The following is a 27,758-nucleotide window of genomic DNA, read 5'->3' on the forward strand; positions in this document are numbered from 1 at the left end:
CTATTGGGTAAAAAGTATGGTATAGGAAAGTGACTGAATGCATACGAAATCTTGTGGCTTGTTAAAGGTTGTTTGGTTGTTTGGGGTCTCCTAGGATACTTAGTTGTTTTTCCACCAACCCACACTTCCTCTACATTCCTAATAAAGCCTTTGGAATCTGCTGAGCTTTTTAAGGCTCTCTCACGACTCTCCTTCTATGACTTCACCACATCATTAAAAATCTAAAGTTATTTAGCATAATTTAATAGTATTAGCAAGATTTGTAACTGTATCCAAGGAAATGCACTTGTTTGTTTTAACAACCGCCTGGACAGTCCAAAAGGCCATTAAAGAAAAAACATACCATGTCAAATTTTCAGTAGTTTTATTGAAAAATGCCTCTTTTGTTTCAGAAATAAATAATATAAGGCAGTGAAATTCACAATCTGCAGTTAAAATATAAAAGCAGCAATTCTATGTTCATAGTCTTGCAAACATTTTCCAACTGCTTTTGATAACTAAGAAACATTATGTTCTGGGAAAAAAAAAGTTCATACTAAATGTACAACACAAACATGCAATTCCATCTCTGCAGAATAATCTGCAATTTGGTATAAATGTTAGCGTGTCTAAAACAAGGAGGTTTAAGGCAATATGGAACTGTATCCAGTTGATACAATAATTTCAGCTACATGGCTTAAGGTTTGTGGTTGTTAAAGGAGATGTATGAGAGCATACTATGCCCTAATGTATAACAGAAGATAGAAGCGGAAGATAAATAGTTGCAACAGAGTTGACTTTTCTCTCTTTTTTGGTTTTAGGAGGGGAACTGCTTGGATCGGGATGTCATTGAACTGCAAATAAGCGTTGGAAAAGATAAACTGCCCTCTCGAAATACACAGTCGTTCTGGAGTCCAGGACTTAACTGCTTAACCTAAGAGTTTCACTGAGGCTTCCCGCTGTGCTACCTAAAGGCACAAGGCGCGTTCTCTCCCTGCAGCTTTTGGGAACAAAGTATTTTGCAAGCACTTCAAGGGCAAAGACAAAGACTTCTACAGACTGCGTGCCGCGAGCTAGGCTTCCTGCAGGAACAAGGTTCTCTGCAGCCAGAAAGGGTACTCTCGGATGAAGCAACGCCGGAGGAAACGTGACAGATAACACGTGCACTGCTCCATCTGACCTGTAAATGAGAATCCCAACACCTCCCCCCAGCCTGGCCGAGCTGCGCGCGCGCGCGGTGTCAGGTTCACTGCCGGGGGCCGCGGAGCAGGGCGCGCCGCCAGCGCGCATGCGGAGGACGCTCCTCGGCGGGCTCGTCGGCGCCATAGTCCTCGTACTCGTCCGCCGTCCGCTCGGGCTCCACCGGCACGATGAAGGGCTCGCGCTCAGGCAGGTAGGCCCCGCCCTCGGGCACGTAGGGCTCTGTCCGATTCAACATTACAGTTATGGCATGATTTGGAAGGCACACACACACACAGCAAAAGCTAAATCATCACCCAAGGGGATGGCACTCCAGTCTTAATCTCATAACTATAAACAGATAAATTACAATGTTCTGATTGCTTCCATTTGCAGAGAGAATTTGGTGATCAATAATGAAATGGCACTTGTTTTTAACCTTCAAAGATCCAGCAGTAAGTACAATCATTGCACAAATACCTGGGAAGGGTCAGAGACTGGGCCAAGGAGAACTGTCAACCAACCTAGGCAGGGTATTTGCAAATCCCCAAGTAACTGTTCATGACTTCACACTCCTCAATTCAAAGAACCATTTGGAAAGATGAGGAGGTGAGGGGAAGTTACATTGGCTCCTAGAAACAGCTCTGGAGGTGAAAATCAACTATCACCAGGTAACATACAGTACATGACATTTTCTGTGGCTGTCTCTCCCACGGCCTGAGTTACAGCTGGTGGGTGAGGACCACCAGTGACTACAGCGAAACAGGAAGAGAAGTGACTCTAAAACTTTGGTTTGAAAATTGCGATTACAAAATCCAAATGAAAGTACATGTACAAAAGGTAATCATAGTAAGACACATGCCCTGAATCAGACACATCGCTAACAAGCGAGAGATGAGGAGATTCTACTTGGTGTTATTCCGGCAGAGAGCAAGCAGCAGGCAGAAGCTGATTGTACAGGACTGTTAAGTGATTTTAGTGGACAGGATCACATACAAATCATTTACAAGCCATAATTAGTTTATTATTTACATAAGATATTTCTCTTTAACCAGGTTAATTGTTTTTCACAAAATGGCATCATCTCTGCGGTTAGTAGTTTTATTATGCGCCTCTTTCAAAGCTGAGGCTCCTCATGAGCTGTGTGTTTGAATTTTTTTTTTTAATAATATTTTTCTACATTATTACTGAAATGCATCAGGCTTATAAACTAACACCACTGCTTTTGTCTCATTCAAGTTAGTATAAAGAGTCTCCACCCTCCATTATGACCCAGTTCATTAACCATATCTGTGGTGAGATTTCCATACAGACGCATTTCCTAATAAGCACGTGCGCAAACATCTCAGAAACAGGATTTTCATGTATTCAAACTGTAAGCAGCACTGGCGACTTAGAAAATTTGTTAGCCGGAACCTGAAACAGGTCAAAGATGATAGTTTTTAAAAGTTGAATTACTATGCAAAAAAAACATCTATACACATTCATCTAAGTATGTAATGGTTAAAGTATATATGTATATATCCATATATTTCAAGTTATTCACACATACCAGAAGGCAGAGGTAATTTAAATTTCTTTTATAAAGAGTAAAATTGTAATTTTGCGAATGGGTTGCTTGAGAAATTTACGATTTGTGATTACTTTTGGTCATACGTAAGTATGCACATAAATATATAGATATATAGATATTTAGATATTCAACTACTCATGCACTACTTGCTAGTAGCCAACCATATCAAACAGCAGTATCATTTTTAAAACTTGCAAGATGCTTGAGGGTGTGCTGATGAAAAGGTCACCACTGACCGCTGCCCACAGCATTAATATATTTATTTTCAGATCAGCATATCGCCTTTATCCCCACAGTCCCCAAAATCAGGCTTAAGAGACTTCTGCCTCCTGTAATTGTCAAGTACTAGAATTTCATGACTGACTCTAAAAACATTAAGTCCCAGAGTTTATAAATATTAATTCCATGGACAATGTGAAATAGTGAAATATTTTCAGTTGTCTGCACCATGTTATCAAATAGTCTGCCTACACATTAGAGTCTCAAAACAATTTTTTAGATATATTCTTGTATTCAACAAATCCCTCTTCCCAGCCTTTAGGGTTAAAAAAAAAAAAGTCAATTGGTAGCATTCTTTGAACTCCCAAGAGAAATAAAGAGAGGTTTATGATGTGATTTGGTAAGTGCAGAAGTATAGAAAGGAGGAGAAAATAATTAAATGAAATTTATGTGAAATAAATTTGTGAAATAATGTTATAATGTGAAATAATGTTATAAAATTAACAGTAATTCTTTTGAGAGAGAATAACAAAGCATACAACTGAAAGAGTTGGTATCTTCAAGAAATCCTCAAATCAACTTTCCTTCAATCCTAGGGACCTTCATTTCCATTAAGGTTTTTTAATTCAGGTGAATTTGGGCCCCTATCATGGCAACAACATACCTGGATAGCCTTGTCCATTGTATGGGATGCTGGCACACTGGGAAGAGTCACAGTATCCAGGAGGACCTGGGGGGCCTCGGATACCTGAGTTTCCAGGACGACCAGGGGGACCTGGAGGACCTCTTGAACCTGTGGACCCTGGTGGACCTGTTCTGGATTCTCCTTGTGGACCTATTATGGGTTTAAAAGAAATATTTCCCCTCTTGTCAAACACATCTCCTGAGGCAGTCAACAATACTTTGGCACCTCCACTACTTCAAGACTAGACAATTCACTAGTGTATGGTAAGAAAATATTTCCTTAAGAAATCACCAGTATGACCCAGTGTAGAACTTTCTTACCAGTGATTCAAGAATTAATGCCAAAAATCCAACTATGTTAATGATTTTATTCAAAGAAAACTGACTTAGCAAGAATTGAGCCAAACTAAAGATATCAGTGAGTTCTCTGGTTTGCTCCCACTGTCTTAGAGATAAGACTCACTGCAGGAAATGGCTGTGGTAGCCAAGGCAGACAGTCATGGGTTGCCTGCTCCACGCCTCCAGACTATGTGAAGCAGTGTTATTTCTGGATCAAGTGACACTTACTCATGGTTAACATAAATGTAAAGATTTAACCTCCAGGACTGACCATGGTTGCAAGGGTCTCACAGACCTTTTAACGAAGAAAAAAATTCATTTTCAATCCAGTAAACAAAATGCACAGAACAACTATTATTTCCTTCCAAAACATCAATAAAGAAACTGTGAATGAAATCTTGCAACGTGTCAGGATTTCTGATGAGAGTATATTTCCTCAGTCTACTAGTGACATCTTAAAGAATACCAGAAGGAACAGGAAATGACACCATCCTTAAAGGCTATGAGGCCAAACAAAACAAATAGGAATCCCATAAAAAGAAACCAGCAACCCTCTGTGTCACTAAAACTCAAACCCTCATATATTAAAGTTAGAGTAAATGCTTAAATAGAACGCACTGAAACATTTTTGAACAAGAGAACATAAAAATGAGGAGGTTATACAAGTGGGACTCCTTGCTAAAATATATTCCGTGACGGTCAGTATGCCTGAAGCTAACAGGATGAGTTTGTGCGTCTCGTGGGGTCGTATGCTCTCTCAGTAATGGTATTTTCACTTGTTTGATGTACTAGCAAACCTACCTGAGGGGCCAGGCAGCCCTCGAGGTCCTGGAGATCCAATACCCCTTTCGCCTTTCTCTCCTGGCAAACCTAAGCAAGCACAAAATGGGAAAACACAGAGGGAAAATTATCCGGAAATATGTAGTCTTCATCGGAACTGATAGTACTTGATTCAAGTAATTCATTTCCCTTAGTGAAAGCAGAACCCAATTTTTCACAGAAGTCCACGCTTTAAGCCAAATCTTTCTAGACATTTGTGTAATTCCAGATTCATGGCCAAGAAACAAATCTGGCTACAAGTCAGGGGAAAAATTACTTGAAGAAAACAAACACATCTAATATATTATTTTAGAAACAGTAATTAAGAACAGAAATCTTGAATAAATAGTTACAACTCACTGAAGACGTCTTAAAGGTATCTTATCTTTAGTAGCCCTATCAGTACCACATCTAAATAATCAGAATTACAGACATATCTAAGTTTTCCGCAGAATGTTAGCCATCACTTTGACAAAAGTGAGTACCCAGCATCCTGAAACATCTGGAATCAGATAATCCTGTTTTTCTTCTTTTCCTTCAGTTACACTTATCTACCATGAAATTAAAGCCAAAGAAACACATAAGACCTGTCTCCCGGCCCTGAATAAAGGAACCAGAAGAATTTAGATCTAAAATCTTAGGGCTGCTTGCATTCAGTTGCTGCCCAGCTCTTGCCAGTCAAAACAATTACTAAGATTTTATGCCTGATTCAGTTTGCCAGGATACAGTTTTTCCCATTAACGACAACAGCAATCAGAAAATAGCATTGTCTTTACTGAGCTCTCATGACAAAATTTTCCTGTTTTCTAAGACAGGGATCTCTACAGCCTGCCGCTGCCTAAAAAGAAAGACAGGTTCATGGATGCATGGCTCTTCTGGGGCTGTCCAAACAAGACCAGTGTAGTTTGCTAAGTCCAGTCTTCTACATGCTTTTCAACCGGACCCAGCTCCTACACTTGCAGATTCCTGCCTTTATCCCTATGCAGCAGTCAGGAATGCCTACCTCGTTCACCTGGGGGTCCCTGCATCCCTGGTGTGCCCGGGAAGCCTGGCCGCCCCCCAGGTCCTGGTTCTCCTCTGGCTCCCGCGCTGCCAGGGGGCCCTGGAGGACCCGGCGGGCCTGGTTGGTTACGACTAGAGTGGTAGTCGTTTGGAATCTGATTCAGCATCTGATTGAATCTGCTCATCTGACCTAAAAAAATAAATAAGACTTATTAGTAAGAAACCCACTAAGGGAGGGATGAGAGGATGAAATGGTTTTCTCTTAGTGTCTGGCGAAATCCATCTCTGTCCTGCACCCTCCAGCAAACATTCTAATTGGAAACCTAAAACTGAAATAAAACACTCCAGTCATCCTGGACAAAATGATCCCTGATAAACAACCGTCTCCACAAAATACTGACCAGTAAGCCATCAGCATTACTATAAACATAAAGGAGTTGTGAAAGTTTAACAGGGCTCTGATATAAAGCCCCGAGGTTTACCCAATGATACCACTCGAAAGAGAACCTTTTTTAAATTAATAAATTATAGCATTTTCGCGTGTGTGCCTATGGCAGTGATAATGAGGCTTTAGTGTAAACTGGAATCACCTGTGGGATACATTGAAAGCTACAAATTTCTGGGCCTCATCCCCAAAGACAGCGAGTCACCAGGTTTAGGGCGTGGCCCAGGAGTATCATTTCTCACACGCAGCATAGGTGAGTCTAACGCAGGTGATCCTCAGGACCACACTGGGAGACACCTGGACTAAGATTTCCAAAAAGGGCGGCCCTGATTTGGAGGCCACAGTCAGTTTGCAGGCACTGAGCCTTATCGCTTAATAGGTCTCATGGAATAAGGAGAAAGAGTCTGTGGAAAATAACGAGGCAAGAAAAAGTTCCCCATCAACAGGGACTTTGTAGGATCAAATTAATCTCAGTGGTCCTCCTTCCTTAGAGTCCAGAAAAACTCAAAAGTCATAACTTAAAAGAGCCAATGTTTGCTGCTTCAGTGTACAATGAGTGAAGATCACTAAAAATCCTAATACTGAAACTGAAAGGCCCTTTTAAAATACAATTTTGTATCAGACTGACTGTAAGGATAACAAGCTATTATTTTACCTTGGTTTATTGTTTTACCTTAATGATAGTCATTAAAATATCATTGGCTTTATCTAACAGGATACAAGACTGACACTGTACAAAAATAAGAGTTCATGAAAATGAAATAGAAACATATATCTTTGAAAGTTTATGACACAAACTGCATTTTCCTGCAATTAACTAAAAACAACACACACACTCATACATTAAAAGGAAAAGAAATTTTACCACTTATCAGTTGTTCACAGACTTGTCTTGCAACTGCTCGCATCATGTTCTGGGAAGCAATGTCTCCCTAGTTAATTAAATCAATAAGTAGGATCAGCATGTTATTTCCATAGTTTCAGAGCTCAATGTTTAACACACGGTATAAATTTGTAAGTCAAATTTTAAGAAATACATACTCTATCACCTTTCTCTCCTTTCAATCCCGATGGACCCTGAAATATAGGAATTTCAGATATTAGAAACTGACAGACCTGGTCTAAAATGACTCATGAATGGACAGGATGAGCTCTGCTTTCTAACAAATTAGCAAAATGACACATCACATTTGCATCCATGTTACTCGCATTTTGCTTGTCTGTCGAAAGGAATCTAATCTGTCTCCCTGTCTCTCTCTCTCCCTCTCTCAGAAGCACGTGTCCTCCAATATAGTGCTGAGATGTGAATTTTATGATCACCAATTTAGAAGTTATGTACTGTGCGTACATTTTATGGTGCCATTCACAATATAGGTCTGGAACTGAAACACATGTAAAATTGCCCTTGCTACCATTCTACTTTCCTTTACATCACCATGGCTGGGGAGCTCAGGTGGTTATTTTAGGTTGTGCATGAGGTTAATCTTGGTTTAGTTAGAACCCATAAGAACCTGTTCTAGTAAGAGCTTTCTGTCAATTCCCTAACTAAATATATATCTGTAACTTCTTCCAGTGATTTTTTGTGCACTGGGCCTGAAAGGAACCACGTGACTCCCTTATTAAGGGGCTCGATCCAAATGGTGGTTCCCACATCCAAACACAACCACAGAACATTCGTCCCTGTTCTGTCAGCCCTCTCACTGGCCATGAGAGGATCTTGGAAAAAGTCTTCCTTCTAGTGCAAGAAGTTTTTGTCTTTCAATATATCTGCAGGCTGCCAGCTGAAAGGAACGCCCAAACCATTGACAAATCTGATGATCAGATAACATCCCAAACCAAACTGCCTCTTACGGTCTCCAAGACTCTTGCCTGAACGGCTCCAATATCCTCCTAACTGCTCCTCCTGCATCCCTTTTGGCCCCTTTTGAGTCTGTTCTCCACAGAGAAGCCAGACTGATATTTTTAAAAAGAAAATTGGCCCACGTCACTCTTTGGCTCCAAGGGCTTCCCATCACACTAAGAATAAGATAAGAGATCCTCACCGTGGGCTGGGTGGTCCGCATGCTCACTGCGCCCAGCCAGCTGGCCTCATCTTTCATCCCTCTCCCCTCACTCCCTTTCCTTCCGGTGCCCGGGCCTCTCTGCTCTTCCTTCCACGTGCCACCTTCATCCTCCCTCGGCCTTTGTTCATGCTGTCCCCACTGCCTGGAATGCTGTTCCCACCACCTGCTCCCTTGCTTCATTCCACCTCCTCAGACAGACTCCCTGGCTGCTGTATCTGAAATAGCCCCCTTCCACCACCACAATTACCCCCTAATCCCTTACTCTGTGTTTCTTTGCTTTGTTATCACTCATCATCACCAGAAACCATATTGTTTATTTACATTTTGGGGTCTATATCCTCCACTAGAATCTCCATGAGGGCAAGGACTTTGACTTGTGTACGTTTATATCCCCAGACCTTAGAACACCGACAAGCACATTTAGGCACCAAACAAATGGGTGTTGAGTAAATGAATAAAAATATTCCATCAGCAGCTCCTGGAAACATCCACTACACAACATCAGGTGTTACACGTTAGCAAGAAGACACCACTGGTTCCAAGAGCTAAGGACATAAGCTAACAGTGACTTGGCTAAGGTCTCTCCTAAGACCTTTATACTCCCATCTGCTAGTTTTGGTTTTAGAAACTAAAGGTAAGAGAGAAGAGAGAAGAAAAGGAGAGGTAATTTGCTACCTTAGGAGGATGAGGAAGATAAAGGGGGAAAGGGGGTAGATAAGGTCCAGATAAATGGTACCAAATTATAGTCATAAGAAAAACTGGAGTTTGACTGCCCTTTGCTAAAAGTACTGGACTCTTAAGGAAACATTATTTCGTTTGGAGCCTTTTGTAAATTTCAGGAAATTATTTGTTACATTTACTGCTACTTTGTTCCCATGTGTTATTTTTTTGTTTACTCCCACTCAGATTATTCTAGGATATATGATTTAGAACTCATCTTTATTGTCAGTATCTAGAGCTCTCATTTCAAGTAAAGGAAGTAGAAGTTTCTTTCAGGTTTCTAACTTCGGCCATCAATTACATCAGTGATGTTCTTACGTTAGACTCTCTTTCAGTCATAGTAAAATGAAATAGAATTCTGAAAGGGTTAACAAGTTCCATGTACTTTTTAGTGCTCTTGTGAAGTTTCTGTCATGATTCATTGAGGAAAAGAAAGTAATAAAGTCATATGCTAGAGTACACACAGAGTAAGAAGTACACCAGGAGTCCTTTCATCTTTATGCTGCTTGCTTAATTTTATGTAAACATAGAAGGCAGGCCATATCACATAAAGATTCTAAGTTAGTTTGACATTAAAAAAAAATTTTAAGCTTGGGTTTATATAACTTTGGACAATACTTCAGAAGAGAGAAGTTCTGTTCAGAGAACATCCCTGATAGATGTGTCATTACTAGTAATTGGACTTGCTGATCTTTGAGATACATTTTTATATTTCAGAATTCTATTCAGACAAAAAAAAACTGCTTAAACTAAATTCATTCCTCATACATACAAAGAAGGAAGAGCTTGTAACGAAGAATATGGAGCCCAACAGTCATTACAGATACTTCTGGATATTTTAGAAGCTATGAATTCAGTTTTGGACGTACTGATTTGAAAACAGAAGATATGCCTTATACCATCTCAACTATTATTTTAATCAAAACATCTGATGAAAAGAAAATTAAACTGCATGTAAATTGGAGCAGGGCAGTATACAAAAGTATAGTGGTGGGTGAGATAAATCCTTTTAATTCTGGGACTAATGCTCTAGCAACCTCAGCGCAAGAGCAAAGAGCCAGCAGTGTGGCTACAAGATAGTGACAAAGGGTTAACTTCTAAAGAGCACCCACGGAGGCGCCACGCACCGTCATGTATTTTTCTATCTTAAGCTGCATACCGCTCCTAAATAAAAAGGATGATTTTGCTGACCCAGCTCTGAGTGTTTATTCAGTGCAGAAATATGTGTCTTGGCTGATAATCCCATTCTCCTTTTAAAGAAACCCTATGACCACAGTTTTCATCCCAGAGTGTTATAACTTAGAGAGAAAATTTTTAGAACTAGTACCAAGTGAAATCCATGGATTTAGCATAGCTTCAGCAAATGCTTCACACACATTACAGCAGAGATAACATAAATATGCCACAGCCTTGCAGTCTCCTCATTCATGGCCACAGTGGAATGACTAGGCATGCAAGCCGTCCACTTACTGGTCTGCCGTGGTCTCCGGGTTTTCCTGGTTTCCCACTCGGTCCTGTGACTCCTGGAGAGCCTGGGCTTCCCTACAACACAGGGAAGCTTACCGTCAAAGAAGAATGTCATCTAAAGTAAACTAACAGAGCATGGCTGGTTTTAAAAGCTTTTAGCACATAATCACATACTAAGGAAGAGCAAAATCAAATTTTAAGATAACATGGAGGAAAAACATCTTGAAAATTCCCATTCAGTCTTTATGGACTATATTTAATCAGCTTCACTATTCACAGACTGTGATCCTAGTAAATTGGCTGCTAAGTAAATTTGCAGAAAGCAATTCCTATTAGTTTGTTTCTATTACCAAACCAGAAAACTCATCAAAAGACGGGAGTGAACTCTGGCTGGGGAAAATATTGAGAAGGTAACTGGGCACCACATGGTGGAGTTTCCCCTTATCTCTTGGGAGTTGTATCTCAGCCTAGAAACTCACTTTTTCTTTGGTGCATTCAAATAAAGGGTGCCTCCTCTTCTAACATATCAGCATCCTCTATCCCATCAAAACCATAAGAATTTCTCCCCGTTCCTTCTAGCACAGCTTTAAGACATTTTAGCAACATTTTTAGTAAAATATTTATAATATCGCTAGTCAATACATTATGTCTAAAGCTAAAATATCCTTAAAATAGAATCATCAGATTTTTGTAAAACAATCCTTTATTCGTCAATTATGTAAATTTTAATCTCTGGAGTAAATACTTTAAATCAAAGTTTATTATACATTTTCAACTCTACTTGAGAACACATATATTAAACATAAATAATAAAATTATTTTAACATATGCTCTCCTGTCTTCATATACAGCCAGAAGCCATGAAGAGCATCCATCACCTCAAACAATGTAACTGTGATCTCACCTGGATGCAGGTATACAGATGCTTCTTTCAAAATCATTGGCTTCAGTATTTTCCCCAAAGATCTTAATTAGAAAACCTACTCGGGTAAAACTTACTTCCTCTGAATGACTTAAAGCTGTTCAGTAATTAACATCCTTAAAATTCAAATATCATAGGCTACAGACTCTTAAAATTCTAGAACAGGAAGTAACCAGTAAGATCATAAAACCTACCACTTAATGTGGGCATGGAAGGAACTGGTTGGTTAGGGATATTTTTGTTGTTGTTGTTTTTCAACTATAACTTGATTAAACAGAAAGACTCTCTATTTTAACACCTCTGTTTTCTCTAGTCCATTTTGATTTAGGAGAATAAAAACAAGTAGCTCCCTCGACTGTGTGCCCCCCAGCACAGATGGAACATGCCTCAAAGGTCAGGTTACCAGGCTCTTCCCTAGCAAGTGGGGCTAGGGGTTTAGGCTGGGGAGATAAGAGTGTCACCTATTCCATTCTTACCGGTGGCCCAGGGGGGCCCCTAGGTCCCATTGCTCCATCTTTTCCAGTAAAGCCCTATTGTAAAAATGAAATTAATTATAGATTAGTAAAATAATGACCAAGTAAAATGGAAAGACACTAGATAGGTTGATAAGAGTGACAGGTGAGGGATTTAACCCAACTGCAGGTAACCTTTCAATATAAAGACAAATATGCCAAAAAATGTTTTCCATTTAAGTTATGCTTTTTATTGAATAATTCATTTCTATACTTAGTCACTTATATAGTTATAAATAAAATCATTTTAAGAATCAATCCAGTCTTCTCCGAAGAAAGCAGATTCCTTTTATGAAGATACTCACTTTTACTTTTATAAGAGTGTAAAGAAGTCTAAAGGAAGACTAGCCCTTTCTACCAAAAAGTCAATGTCGACTAACTGGCCCAGGAAGGATCAAAGTAAGATGAAGGGGGTGTTACATCACAGAAGATGCGGGAGGGGCCAACCACCTGGTTAGAAAACTCCCTTCCTTGTTTCCTAAGCAACACCAGACAGCCAGGGCAGGGCCACTGATGCTTCACTCCTCAGGGATTTCTCTCCTCTCCTCCAAGAAAGAGGCAAAACTATCTTAACTCCTCCACTCAAAAGAAAGGAAATCCTCAATCCTCACTCAATTTTTTTATCGGTCCGTCTCTCCTCATCTCACAGAAAGGCCAGACCCAGTCAGGGTTGCACTGGGAGAAGAGATCTGTACAGAAGCACCGGGCATCTCTGCGCAGCTTGCATGGTGCCAAGTGACCTCTGCCTGGAATGAGTCACTCGCTGCCCAGTTAGCATTCATCCCAAGTACAGACCTCTGAAATCCAGCCAAGGATTTCTGAGTCAGGTCGTTTTTTGTGTTGCTGCATTCCTCTGTCAAAGGAGATTTTTGTCTCCTTTGAGAATAAATGTTAATTTTATGCATATATTTGGATTCTAGCACAAATCAAGAATATTTGGATCAATACCTCCATTAAGTATCTACACTCCCATTGATTTTACAAAAGAGGAAGTTTAAATTATTTCTTTAAAATTGTGTTAGAAATATTCCACCCCCTGCAAAAAAAATTTTTTTTTCAGAAACTTATAAACATTTCAGACTGTTTTCTGGAAGATCTAGGTCTGCTTAACAAAAAACAGACTACAAGTTCATTTCATGTAACATCAACACTGCTTCTGAGAGCCACTTAAGAAGCAGAAATGCTCGGAGGATTGCTTGGACAGTTCAAATGACATTTCTACCATCTAAATTTCCTCCAGCTGCCGTAGAAGATACACTTTTTTTTCCACTTTTTTTAGGTAAGTATCGTATCTCTGAATAATCCTCCTTCAGTCATCCTAAGAACTTCCTGATCAACCATTTTCTTTTTTTTTCTAGCTTTATTGGGGTATAATTGACAAATAAAAGTTGTATGTAATTATGGCGTACCTGTGGTGTTTTGATATATGTATACATTGTGAAATGATTACCACAATCAAGATAATTAACACATGTATCACCTCACATAGTTCTCATTTTCTTATGTAGGAGAATATTTAAGATGTACTCTATTAGCAAATTTCAAATACACAATATGGTATTAACTATAGTCATTACACTGTACATTAGATCTCCAGAACTTATCTTGCATAACTGAAACTTTGTATCCTTTTTAAAAAAAATTTTATTGGGGTGTAGTTGCTTTACAATGTTGTGTTAGTTTCTACCGTACAGCAAAATGTATCTGCTATACACATACATATATCCCCTCATTTTTGGATTTCCTTCCCATTTAGGTCACTGCAGAGTACTGAGTAGAGTTCCCTGTGCTATACAGTAGGTTCTCATTAGTTTTCTATTTTATACATAGTATCAGTAGTGTATATATGTCTGATCTCCATGAAACTTTGTATCCTTTGTCTAATATCTCCCCATTTCTCCATCTTCCCCTGCCCCTGGCAACCACCACTGTACTCTGTTTCCATGAGCTCAACTTTTTAAGGATTCCATACATTAAGTGAGATCATGCAGTATTTATCTTTCTGTGCTTGGCTTATTTCAGCTGGCATGTCCTCCAAGTTCATTGCAAATGACAGGATTTCCCTCTTCTTTAAGACAGAGTAATATTCCATTATATACATATATATATATCTCACATTTTTTAATCCATTCATCCATGGATGGACACTTTGTTGTAACCAACGATCTTCTTTTAGAAGAAATACATATCTAAGTTGGGGTGAAGCGGATTTTATTCTGATGGCCTCAGAAGGGCTACCACTGAGCCATCTGTAGCACTTTGTACTGTAATTTTTTTTATTCTCCATTTTCAAAACTGTAGCAGTTATTGCTGCTTCCCTCCATGGGAGGGTGGCTGAGAGGACCTATGGCTGCTTTCACAGATACACTGCATGTCATGCCTGCACCTGTGGCTCTCTTGCTACTTTCTGACAGTCCCCAGAGCTGTGCCTCATTTGAAAATCATCTGTGCTGAAGGCAACCCATGCCTGCTGTTCCTACCACCTCCACCTTGGTAACACGTCTTCCTCACCATGGTCCTTGGGCTTGTTCTCCTGAGCTGTCTTCTCTTCTCTTCTACCACAGCGTTCAACTTTCTTTCTTTCTTTTATTTTTCAGTGGAGATGGCTGCACCCAAAGTCTAACTTTCCAAAACTGTTTATGTTCCCTCAGCTATGACTTCTACTCTCAGCACTAGCAGTAGGAAACTAAGTGGTAGGTCAGTGTACAAGACTGTGATGGAAAAAGACAAATGATTTCCTGAACATTTTCCTCAGCCTCAACACGAGAGTCCTGGGTGGCCTCACCAGGACTGGATTCACAGGTTAGAGCTAGAAGAACGCAGTCCTTTCCACTCTCTCAATTTTCAGGGACACAGCGATGGCAGCAGTGGCTGCCTGACTGCCAGTTCAGGAGGAACGTGTTGATGGGATGGCACTGGCCACCCAGCAAGTCTGCACAAAGCCTGCACTGCATGAGTGTGATGGGCCCAACAGGGCTTCAGTAGCAGCGGCAGCAAGAGAGGCGGCCCATCATTTTTTTTTAATTGGACTATCGTTGATTTACAACATTATGTTTAATTTCTGCTGTATAGCACAGTGACTCATTTATACATACACACACACACACACACACACACACACACACACACACATATATATATATTCTTTTTCATATTCTTTCCCATTATGGTTTATCACAGGATATTGAACTATATTCAATATGCATCATTACTTCCTGATTGCGGTATTTTTGGTTTTGTTGACTTAACTGAATAGACTGACTTGTCACCTTTGCAATCTCACTATTGTCCTTTATTGTAAAATAAGAATTCCAAAAAACTAAAGTGCCAGTCTCAAAAGAGTCAGAAGAATAAGTATATATAAGTACCACTGGGTCCCAGACTCCCAGAGAATACAGTTTTCTCTTTGACCTCACTCTCTCATAAACTCAAGAGTAGGCATTGGAGCAAATAACTTTCACTGGCAAATCATCCAAATTTGGTATTATCTGGGCACATCACATCTTTGCTCCATCTGACTGACCCAACTCTCCTGCCCCATGATGTCTTGGGGGTGTTAAGGGTAACAAATCAATGCCTTTAGTGACAGCTATTATAGCCCTGGCCCTCTGAGACCCTGCTGTTAGTCCTATGTTTTAACTTGATTAGTCAGAATCCAGACAACTCTCAGACTGTTGTCTGAACCAGAGGATGCTGAAAAGCCATCAGTGCCTTGGTTCTGAGCAACTCTAAAATATTTTATTAAAGCATTCATCGTCTCCTATGAAAGCAGATTTTCTATAACATTGGATTAGAGCACAGAAGCCATGTTCACTGTGCTTCTCATTTACTTGTCCTAGAAAAAATTGGGTCTCCTGCACTGATTTCATCATAAGTCAAGAGCAAAACTGAAATCTGCCACAAATGAGCAAAATCCCTACTAAATTCCAGTCGGCTTTCCATCACAGAGGCCTACAGGGGGTATCTGAGTTCTAAAGGTGTAAAAAAGATGTCCCTGACTGCAATAGAAAGTGCCACGGAAATCAAGACTATTATTCTTAGAGTTACGTAAAAGATGCCTCATAACAAAGATTTTAATTTTAGGATTCAAAGCAATTTGCTAGGATTCTTGAATCCCTTTCCAATGAACCAAAATTCCTTTTAGGGACTTGTTTTTCCAAATATGAGAAAATAAAAAATTTTTCCAAAATTAAAATTCTGACAACTCATTTGAAGTCTCACCATTTTGTTTCATAGAACTTGAGATTGACCTGGTATCGGTTGGTCCACTGATATTAGCTTTTCTGCCTCCCATGAGATGTGTGAACTCTGCATTTCCAGCCATACAAATTGAATTATGGGGGGTTCTTAATTAATAGGCAACAATGTGATATCATTTCCAACATCATTACAACCTGCCCAAGAAAACTTACTCTATCTCCTGGAGGGCCCATTGGTCCTGGTGGGCCAGGTAATCCTGGGGTTCCCTACACAAAAGGAAAAAACAAATGAAACACTGTAATTAACTTCTTGTGTGAGAAAAGGAATTTGTGTTATTCTCTAAGACGTTTGGGGAAAAAAATGCAGGGGGCTCTGAAAGGAAACAGACACTCAGAAGCAAGCCCAGTGCCAGCCCAAGAGGAAGATGCTCACTCAGGCATCAAGCCCAGACCTGACTGAACAGCACAAGCTTGAAGACTAAGACCAGGCAATGGAATGGAAAGGATGTACAGCACACGGCCAGGCTTCTGCTTTGCTGCTTAACCTTGGTTCACCATTTGAGGCACTACAAGGGCAACTATGCAAATAACACTTGACCAGAAAAGAAAAGACAGCGTGAAGAACAACTCACCGTCCGGCCTGGAAGTCCCGGCTCTCCAGCATCACCCTTCATGCCCTGGCGACCCTGGAGCAAAAAGCAGCGGGAAAACAGGTCTCAGGTGTTTTACAGAAACTAAGTGAAAAGGAAAGACGTGAGCCATTCCTGAAATCTCTGTCACTTCATAAATCCAGTGAAGCATATTTGTAAAGGGAGGTGAATAAATCATTTTGGGGACTGATGTTCACTTTTTAAACTACAAATGCTGTTATAATTTCCACTTAGCATGTTATGGGATAATTTTATATAATCATGGGATAATATGTCTCTTTTGAAAGAACTTAATTTAACATAGGGATTTTCATAGAAATAAAAGTTGAAGGGAAAACTGTTTTTTATTTAATATATTTAATTTGGTGCTAATTTTAATAGATATTCAGTGAAACATTGTAACATAATTTTGGTCTTTATAACTACATGCTAGAAGACACCTGTTACACAGGCAAATCTGAATTAATTAAAGCTGATAAACTTCATTTAGTAGTAATAATAAGAAAAGGTAAAAGCCCCTAAAACTCCCTTTTGGACATAAGAAGCTAAAAGTAGATGCATTCAACCCTTCTGAGTGAAAAAGTCCTAGTCCTTCAAATGTTTCATTTCTAGTGATATCTGATACAGATTGTTTTTCCTCTAAATGCCAAAAAAAGTGTATGTGTCTTCTATTATGGCATCTTTAAAAAGGAGTTTAGAACTAAACTTAAAACTATGAAATTATCTGTATTCTTATTCATTTACTGTATGTTTTAAAGTATAGAAAAAAGTAGTTAAATAAAATATGAACCTTTAAAGATAAAACACCTCTTTATAAGTTCAGATTAGCATTTGGAACAAAAGGTAAACATTTTATTAAAATTTTTTTAGGGCTTCCCTGGTGGCTCAGTGATTGAGAGTCCGCCTGCCGATGCAGGGGACGCGGGTTCGTGCCCCGATGTGGAAAGATCCCACATGCCGCAGAGCAGCTGGGCCCGTGAGCCATGGCCGCTGAGCCTGTGCGTCCGGAGCCTGTGCTCCGCAACGGGAGAGGCCACAACAGTGAGAGGCCCACATACCACAAAAAAAAAAAAAAAAAAAAAAAAATGTTCCAGGTAAACTCAACGTTAATCCACCATCCTCATTTCATACAGAAAGTCTTTGTGCTTACTTGTTCTCCTGGAATAGAGAGGCCGTTGGGTCCCTGGGGGCCTGGAGGACCCTGGGGGCCAGGAGGACCTGTATCTCCACGAGGACCAGGGGGACCCTAAATACACAGGAGAGAAACAAGCACAGAGTCATGGAATGCCCTTCCAGTGCCTGTCTACATAACTCTAAGACACCGATCATATAATCTTTGCAAACATTTTACAAATCTATCCATCTATAAAAACACTTAATGCCATTCCTTTCTTCCCTTTGCTACTCATTAAAAGAACAACTGGAAGGTACAATAAATTCACAAGAGCACTTATATTTCCAAAATTCCTATTAAAAGTAGGTTTCTAAAAGAAGTAAAATACATTGAATATAATATATTCATATATTTATAGTCCTAGATTCATTCAGAGATCAAAGCTCAAAATTCACTGGATTTGATTTCTTTTAAGCTCGTCCTGATTTCTCTTAGACTTGGGCTTATTTCCGGGACTAACGTATGTATAAATCAAGCAAGGAAAGAGCAGATAGGTTCACTCTAAGCTGGAACATCTTTGCAGTGTGTCTCAGTGAAAAAGGCACAAACTTGGAGTCAGACAGACCTGGGTCCGCACCCCAGCCTCACTTTCCTAACTGGGTTAGCTTATCATTAGTGATAGTGTGACAAAAACCACACATCATCTTCATAATATATTCCCCTAAGAAGCTTCAGTTGTCTTATGGACACCAGTATGGAACCGGTAGAAGGGGCTGGTGACCTGCCATGAACACACATGTGGCTGCTCAGCTATTTCTCTGAGACAGGTGAACCGTCCCCAGCAGGACTCTGCTCCCTGTGGGGTCTTCCAACTGATGGCCAGGTCACCCCCTCTGCTTCCCCATGTGACAGCAGAGCCCTTAGGTGCTTCTGCAGATTTCCCATGTGCGATTCCTACATCAGTAAGATGCCCGGTACATTCTTTATCTGGCTAACCTAATCCATCATTTTGACACCCAGAGATAAGACAGAGATAATTATATTGCCTAAGGCACACTAAACTTGAATCAACTTGCTCAAGGTCACATACCCCGTTAGTGGAAATTTGAATAACCAGACTTTAACATACAGGTGAAAATAAAAATACACTCTAAAATATACTTACAATTGCCCCACTGATACCTCTTTCACCTCTGGGACCTTTAGAACCAGGTCCTCCCTAAAAAAACATAGTAAGAGGACATTTTAGAGTGAACACAGGAAAGTAGGAAGAAGTTGATATATAAAAATTGCTTCAAGAAGCAGTGCATTCTCCAGACAATACAGTTATTTATAAAATATGGAAGTAAATACTTTATATCCTACAAATGTGTGGGGAAAGAGAAGTTCGAAACTTTGTACATTCTAAGGAACTCAGTTTTACATTCTGAACTTTTCTTAATTGTTAGCAAATTTTGAAGTTTATTTGAAAATTTGAGGTTTACTGGGAAAAAAAACAAGCATTACTTAAATACTATAGTTAAGTCTTTTTAAGGAGAAAAATCTGTTTTGGAATTATATGAATGTATTCTTCAGGGAAAATAATATGCAAAAAGAAGAATCTCTCAAAATCTCAGAACATGTAGTTTAGTAAGAGGAATTCAGAGACCACTGAACAAAGACAAAATAAACGTGATAGTGATATCCAACAATGTTATCATACAATTAGAGGGAAAAAAATCCCTACTTCTCAAGAACATCTGAGTCACATCCAGCATATAATTTTATGATTACAAATATAAATCAGGTAAATAGTCTTATGTTGAATCTTGCTTTGCTTTTTAATATCTTTATTTTATGTTTTGCTTTAGGAAAACCCACATCACAAAAATATGTTTACAAAATCATCAGGACCACTGGTAATTCCAGAGACATTTTGATTCCGTATATGAGGAGCTAGTTTGTAATTAACTTAAAATCAATTTACATTATTTGCCATGACCCATGTATAGTAAAATCTGGTGTTCTGAGGCTCTCTGAACTGTTCATATGTTAATTAACCATTTTCTTAAAAGAGTTCAATAGAGCTTAAAGATATCACTTCCATTCTGAAAAACCAGCCCAAGTCAGATGTTAGATTGACTAAATCGGGGAGTCCACATTGATTAATGTACATATCAGTGTAGTCTTCAGTGTTTTGCATGGCATTTTCTTGGTCTCCCCTCCACCCGTGAATAGACCTGGTCAGTCTTCTCACTCAAGTTATTCCTAACACCAACACTTTCACCCAGACTTTATGATATCATCACAAATGTAACTTAGCCTCTATGTTATTCTATGATATGTTTGCTAATAACACACACATATCCTAGGTTCTAAACAAGTTGCTGTTGGGCCCGCCTCTCAACCATGGCTCCATAACATATGTACGAGAAGTGTCAGGAAACAAAGGAATTTTCAAAATCAAGTGATTACAGAGAGAAACCCAAATTCATATCTTTAAGAGAAAAGCTCTTGAATGCTAGCCGATATCATTCATTCTTGTGTGGCTAGAGAAATGTGTTCAAATGAGTTCAAATTTTCTTCTTGATTTACTCCGCTTCAGATCTCAAAACATGCTACAAAAATGGTGTGCAATGCAGCTTGTTCTGTTCTAGAACACACCAGTGGCTGGAAGCTTCTTATGCATGACACACCGGCCAAAGGGTGATCATGCCCCAGATTTAACAGGAAAAACTAGAGAAACTATTTGTTTCCTTACCGCAGGGCCTGGTGGTCCTGGAGCTCCAATGCTGTCCTGCGTACATGTGCAAGCATTTGGAAGACTGGGGCATTTTGCTTCATCTCTCTGAAATTTTGAAAAGAATATTTATCTATGAATTGATGGTAAAAACAGCTTGCCATCTCCCATGCCCACTAATCTTATATACACAAGGGAATCTATTTCCCAACTTGAAGAAATAATCTTTAGCTATGATTACAAACAGTCTTATGTGGAATCTTGCTTTGATCCCGTCTTTATTTTATGTTCTGCTTTAGGAAACCTCAAACAACAAAAATATGTTTACAAAACTATCATCAAGACCATTGGTAATTTAATCCAATTTTCTCTAGTCTGGTGTTAGAGAAAGGCTGAGTATCTCAGATATGGAGGTCCACTTCCTTCAGAACAAAATCTGAAATCCTTTCCAGGCCTCCAGGGGCTTACATGTGCTGCCGAGCAGCAGCACACCACCTTGCCCCTCCCCCTGCCCTCCACTCTGCCCCCGCGCCCCCTCATCCACTTCATGCTTCTCAGATGTTTAGGGCACCTTGCCGCCTCAGGGCCTTTGCACTTACAGTCCCCTCTGGCTGGAAGTCTCTCTCTCTCTCCGTTATCCACATTGTTTGTCCTCTCACTTCACTCAGGTCTCTGCTTAAATCTCCCTTTATCACTGACGGCTGAGGGTACTCACCTGGCTATCTCTCCCTGTACCCTGGTGTGTTTTCACGCAAGGACTTTTCACTCTATAACGTAGTGTATACCTACTTGTTCATTCCTCCTCTCCCCCTGCCTTTCACTAGAATATTCCCTTTCACTGCTGTAACCCCGGCACATAGGATAGTGCCTGGCTTACAACAGGTGCTCAGTAAGTATCTGTTGAATAAATAACGCATACTCATCCCGTGGGTACGTGTAGCTCACTGTTCGCCTAAAGCTTCAAATCCATCATCAGCATTCACCTTTGTAATTATTACAACCTACACAGATACTATGGGTGAAAGCCATCATCTTGAAAAGAAATATGGTGATTTCTACTTAGATATCCAGAGAGGTGATGGCTTATCCTGTAAAATGCTGGTATTTTACAAGCAATAAGAAGGATTCTGCAATAAGTGGGTTTATCAAACACACTGATTAAGCTGGACTTTTCTGACTATGCATAACCACCTTGGCTGGCAGGGAGGATTTCCAGATGTGGTTCTCTACATCCTTGACTTTCGAGGGAGGGGTCCCCAGCCTGAGCTGTGGTCGCTGATGAGCACGCACACCTTGCGTGTCCCTGGCTCCATCCCGGAGATGCAGCTGCAGAGGGCTACTTCCTCTCCCCAGCCATCCACACCCACATCCCTTCTTCCTCGGGGACTATTAACACCGCCACAGAATTCCATTCTGTTTTACTTACCCTGGAAGGAATATCACAGCATCTGTCTCTACTGGTCCACACTGGACTGCAGACAATATCAAAATTCTGGATTTGGAACTGCAAACAACCAACAGCAACATGAGCTAAAGATGCGTGAAAACATTTCATATTAACATTTCCACATTTTAACCTCTGCCAACTTCTCACAGAGACTCTCTTGAGGGAACAGGCAATGAAAGCAATGTGATCCTTACTTCATAAGAACAGAAAAACCTATGCCTGAGAGAAAGCGATAGTAAAGCAAAATGCATACGTGATATTCCCACTTCTGATCCACTTCCTTGGCTAAAATGAAATGTTTGATTGAGTTTCGGGTTTTTTTAAGAAAACATTAATTTCTTGATTTACTTAAAAATTAAGAATGTATTTAATTCTGAATTTGAAGACTACACACATTTAAATCAACTTTTAAAAGTCCACCCTTGCAGAAAAGTAACATTAAAAAAATATTCCTCACTTATTCTAAAATTGATGCCCCTCTTTTCATAAATTCTTACCTAGGGGCTAACTGATAATTTTATGATTACCTTCAGCTCAACTATTTCAATATAATATATATTTTCTATCTTTCTACATTAAAAAAATAGAGCTCTTTTGATAAAGATTGTTTAGCTACAGCCATTCTTTTATAAACCTAATGTAATTGTTCTATTTAAATATCAAATCCAACATTCAATAAATGATTTTAATCGCAATTATATTAAACTTGCACTCTTTGGTTCTATATTGTGGAATAAAAATTTCACTTTTGAATCAAGAAGAAGAAAATCCTGTCCGTGGAAGAAAGCTACATTCAGTAAATGCAATTTTAAAGATAATAGAAGCCAAGGATATTAGTCTTGCTTTTAGAACAATGTTATTATGTGTCAACATTTAATATGAACTTAATTAGCCTGGTACAGTGAAAACATTAGGTTTAAAATTTTACTACTAAATAGTGTTGTAAAAGGGTTGGCAAGCCCCCGCCTCCAACTTGAGCCAGTGACACTTGTGAGTGAGGGGTGGCTGACCGACTACACTCATCTTCCTTCTGAGGCGGATGTGACCCCCCAGTGAGGGGAGAGCAAGTCTGTGACGGTCACAGCCAGTGTCCACAAATGCGTAGTGTCCTGAGTGCACAAATTTTTATTAACAGTTACTACCTTTGAAGAATAAAAAATGAATTAGTTTAGATTCCACTGATTATCCTGGCAACTATTTGTGTTGTACTCTCCAGTTTGATTCAGTTTCAAGTCGACTACATGATGTTCTCTGGTGCCTTGACAACTTAATTTGTTTCTAGCAGTAAAGCACATTATCATGTTTTGTCAGTAGCATATTTTCTCAGTGTAGCTTTTCCAGCGTTTCAATCTAACCAAGAAATAAAACAATTTAAAACTCACTGAGGAAAAAAACCTCACTGATTACTTTTAAAAATCTCATTTCAATCTTAATACAAGATACTAAGAAAAATAAAAATGTGTTACTTACTGTGGCTGATTTCCTCTCCCCTTTAAGTAGTTTTCCAAGAATTTCATAACCATCAGTTGTGATATTTCCAGCTTCCTTGATGTCCTTCTCTATAATTTCATAGCAGTCAATGTAAATCTTAACACTTTTTGAGGTCACTACGATATGAACCTAAAAAGATCATTTGTTTCCATTACAAAATTTCTACCCAGAACAATCTGGCTCCTACATATTTCAGATCACAGTTTTAAAAAAATGTGTTCTTAAAGCTATTCTCGTCCCAAATCAAGAGGCTTGGACTAAAAATCCAAGCACTGGGTTGCCGTGTCAATGTCACTTATTAACAGCATCAAATTAAATGAACCACTTAACCTTTCTGGGTCTCAGTTTCCTTCAGCTATTATACACTTGCATAATTTCTTATTTTCCCCACTCTGTACTCTTCCTGAGATGGCCAGAGATATTGTAGCAGATGAGATGCTTCTGTAAACTATAAAGAGCTTTTCAGAAAAGAAGCAGACTCACAGATATAGAGAACAAACTAGTGGTTACCAGTGGGGAGAGGGAAGCAGAGGGGCAGGGAGGGATACAGCAAAATAGGGGTAGGGGACTAAGAGGTATAAACTATTATGTTTAAAATAAGCTACAAGGATATATTGTACAACACAGGGAACAGAGCCAATATTTTATAGTAAGTATTTAAGAATAAATTACAAAAAATGAACTATTCAAATATAAGTTAATAAATCATTAATATATTATTATACTCAGGACAAAGGAGCCTCAAATGTCTTCCACTGATTTTGCTAAATTCAAATTTTAATTTGTTTGTCCCTAATCCCTGCCAAAAAGATCTTACACACCATGTAGATACCTAACATAGGAAAGAGCTAGCACGTGTCTTTTATAGAGATTGAGCTCTGGAAATCAATAGATTCAAGATTCAATTTCCTTATAAGAAAATAATCTTGTTGATTTACTTTTTATCAGATATTGAAGACACTCAGAATCTTTAAAAAAAATCTATTAGTACAGATAATTAAGAAAACATCTGTATTTCAGTCATGTAAAGAATGGCTGCGGGTAATCTTTGACTTTATAGTTATGCTCATAGTTTCCACTTATCACAGCCCAAATACTCAAGTAAGCCCATGATGATTACTTTGAAAAGTTTGGCTCCAAGTTAAGGAACAGAAATTCCCTTAAATGTTTTGAGTAAATAAGAATAAGGACAATCTCTAGAGATTTTTTTAAGCAGTAAATATTTTTGCCACATAGAATCACCACCGAAACACTAATTTAGTGCATCTATAAGTGTTAAGTATGAATTATATATTGCTTTTATATAAAAGTGATATATGGCTTACTAAAAATAATTTTAAATACCCCTAGGGCAATCATCTAATACTGAATTCAAGAAGAACACCATACAAACATTCCCAAGATATTTATTATCTAATAAGAACTAAAACTTATTTGTTGGCTCTTATACGAACAATCTCAGAAGCAAACATTCACAAACTATTTGAAAAATCATAGTATCCAGAGAAATTATTTCAAAATCAAAACTTTCAATTTTTGAAACAAAATGATTCCAAATACACTTGTCATTCAGTGCTAACCAGAAAGAAACACATGCTAAAAATATATTTTGCTACACTCTCTTCAGTGTGTTTCATTGCATTTTAAACACATGCATGATTACATTTCATAGTGGCTTTTATCTGGAGACCATTGTCCCAAGTATTTAGGGACTCTTTCCCAACTGGGAAGCATTGTTGGTCACAGACCAGTAGAAAGAAATAGGAACACCCTTGTAAACTCATCACCCTCCCCAAGGTCTCCCATTCCCTAAAGCCTTATTTGTCATCTATTCCACTTCTTTGTCTCATTAGAAATCTCTCTCTTGAATCTATGTCATCTGTTACAACAGGATGAAGACATAGAAAACGCTTCAAGAGAATTCTCCAGAAGCAGTAGTTGTCTGCCATTCCTTACTTAAGCTATCCCCTCTCTCCCAAGAGCCCCCTGTATATTATTCTCACTAATTTGCTGCTATCAGAGAACTACTTGTTCTTATCTCAAGGACTGAAGAACTTCAGTTCCCGAATTACATGGAAAATGAGAGAAGAGTGTTCGAATCCTTGGATCAGTGGAACGTAAGTAGCCAATAGTGATCGCACTTGGTACTTGAATAGATAGGATAAATGAGAGTAGGTTAGAAGAACGGTGTGGGGGAATGAAGGAGGGAAAACAGCATGATGAAAAAGTAGAGAAGGAACTAAAAACAAAGAAAGACATTATGAAAAAAGAAGGTAGAGAATTTGAGGAGAAAAGAACGCTTGTGAGAACAGGAAAGAAGAGGCATTATGTAAAACCTAAGAATACAAATACCTCTCTCTATAAAGCCAAATTAAGAAGGGAATGTCAAAAAATAATTATCTTGATTTGCAAAAATTAATGACTGTCACTCTTGACCTCTTCAAATATTGTCTTATTTTGCTCAGTAAAATGAAGCATTCAATGAAAGTTGGAAATTAATAATAGTTATATTATTAATAATAGTTCCTAAATGGTTATCAGTTGGTTAATAGAGGGCTGAATTTCTAATATCTTCAGTGGGTATGGAAGAAAAATAAAATAGTCTTTTTGGGCAAGTTACTCAAGTGTAAGTTTAATAGGTGTATAAATGAGCCCAAAAAAAGTTCATAAGAACTTTGCCAGATTCAACATCTATTATTGGACAAGGAGAAGTTGAAGCCAGTAATATTTGTCTAGAATCTGCTTTCCCAATAAGGCATTTATTTTGCTGCACTTTACCAGGAAAGTTTGTAAACTGTTAAGCAAATATGCGTTCATTCTCAGAGATCTCTGTTTTTCCATCATTATTTTTGCTTCTCACTAATGTGCATGCTGAGGCCTCTCCAAGCCTCATGAAGACAGTCCCTTGCCATCCTCACCAAGAATCTGATTCATGAATAAGAAAAACATTCTAGAAAGAAGCCAAGATTCTCAGGAATAGAATCAGCAAGAAATTCAGCTAAATCTACCCAAGTACAGGGTAGTTCTTCAATTTTCACTTGAGAATCACATTGAACTAGAAATATTTGTCTTCTGAGTATGGGGACTAACTTTCTGAGCGCTATACTGGGGAAATTTTAGACCACTTGCACGACAAGTAGCCTTCCTCCTGTTAACTTGATCCAGTGGATGAAGAAATTCCATTAAAAAGTCCACTCCTAACCTAGACGGTTCTTTTCATTTCTAATGCTGCCAACTTCAGCACTCTTATCTGTAAGTTAATTGTCCTGACAGCAAGTTTCTATTTATCCTCGATGTTGATATAAAAAAAAAAATAAGATCATCAAGAATAAATAATCCCCTAAGAATTTATCTTAGAACTTTTAATAAGATTTTTTTAGAGAAGTTGTAAGTGTGTTCATGCAGAAGTTAATTTAGTAAACAGTTATCTTAATTATTTTGATAGTTAATGATAACTTTTGGACTGGCATGTTTGTAACTTTTCAATAAACAAGCAGGCAGAAGCAGCTTACTATTCTCTATCAAAGAATAAATAATTTGATCAATTAAATACAATCCACAAAAATTAAGCTTTTGAAACAAAATGACATAAAGGTTCAAAATGAAATGGTAGGCAGAAAAATGGGCATACAATATTGTATATACTACACGACTCATATTTTGAAAAGACATTAGCATTGAAAATACATTGAAATGTTAATAGTAGCTATCTCATGGTTAGTAGAATTATTGTTTTAAATTTCCTTCTTTGAATTAATCAAATTCTTTGAAATAAGGTATTGTTTTTAAAAGACATGGCTATGTTTCTACCAGTTTAACATGACATAATAATAAATTATAAAATAAATTAGTTTAAATTTTAAGTCATATACTTTTTTCTACAAATAACTTTTTTCTATAAATATTTATTTTTCTATAATCTTACATTTTTACCTTATGAAAACTTCCATAGAATAATGTCTTCACTTCATCTGTGTCAAACGTAACAGTTTGCACCTCACCCCCTGTATCCTTGTTAAAGAATGATAATGTCTTGCTGGAAGCTGTAATCAACACATAATTGTTATTAAATCAAATGCATGGACACTCTGTATTGAAAGTATTAACAAGTAATTCTTGTTGGAGAATTCTCTAAAATAAATTAATAATTTCAGTTAAGGTAAAATGTAATTCAAATATTTACTGATATATTTTTTAAACATTAAACATAAAAGC

The 27,758-nt window shown here is 38.5% G+C and overlaps 1 protein-coding gene across 4 annotated transcripts in view; it reads right to left on the reverse strand.

Annotated features, from left to right (window-relative positions):
* Positions 1–1,122: 1,122 nt before the first annotated feature.
* The window catches only part of COL12A1 (collagen type XII alpha 1 chain), a 115,410-nt gene continuing 88,774 nt past the window's right edge, over positions 1,123–27,758 (reverse strand). For 3 of the 4 annotated variants that reach the window (XM_060114360.1, XM_060114359.1, XM_060114362.1), the window contains 16 exons: positions 27,477–27,586; positions 23,523–23,672; positions 22,032–22,109; positions 20,627–20,713; positions 19,052–19,105; positions 17,923–18,018; positions 16,755–16,808; positions 16,336–16,389; positions 11,888–11,941; positions 10,493–10,564; positions 7,281–7,316; positions 7,105–7,171; positions 5,796–5,984; positions 4,775–4,843; positions 3,615–3,785; positions 1,123–1,401 (listed from right to left, as the gene is read on the reverse strand). In XM_060114360.1, the coding sequence (XP_059970343.1) occupies positions 1,226–1,401; positions 3,615–3,785; positions 4,775–4,843; positions 5,796–5,984; positions 7,105–7,171; positions 7,281–7,316; positions 10,493–10,564; positions 11,888–11,941; positions 16,336–16,389; positions 16,755–16,808; positions 17,923–18,018; positions 19,052–19,105; positions 20,627–20,713; positions 22,032–22,109; positions 23,523–23,672; positions 27,477–27,586 (1,517 nt within the window). In that variant the 3' untranslated portion in view covers positions 1,123–1,225. Of the gene's footprint in view, positions 1,402–2,157; positions 2,575–3,614; positions 3,786–4,774; positions 4,844–5,795; positions 5,985–7,104; positions 7,172–7,280; positions 7,317–10,492; positions 10,565–11,887; positions 11,942–16,335; positions 16,390–16,754; positions 16,809–17,922; positions 18,019–19,051; positions 19,106–20,626; positions 20,714–22,031; positions 22,110–23,522; positions 23,673–27,476; positions 27,587–27,758 lie in introns of those variants that run through there. The other variant, XM_060114361.1, reaches the window with a different exon arrangement.

Source organism: Mesoplodon densirostris, chromosome 12 (assembly GCF_025265405.1).
Source record: "Mesoplodon densirostris isolate mMesDen1 chromosome 12, mMesDen1 primary haplotype, whole genome shotgun sequence".
Taxonomy (NCBI): domain Eukaryota; kingdom Metazoa; phylum Chordata; class Mammalia; order Artiodactyla; family Ziphiidae; genus Mesoplodon; species Mesoplodon densirostris.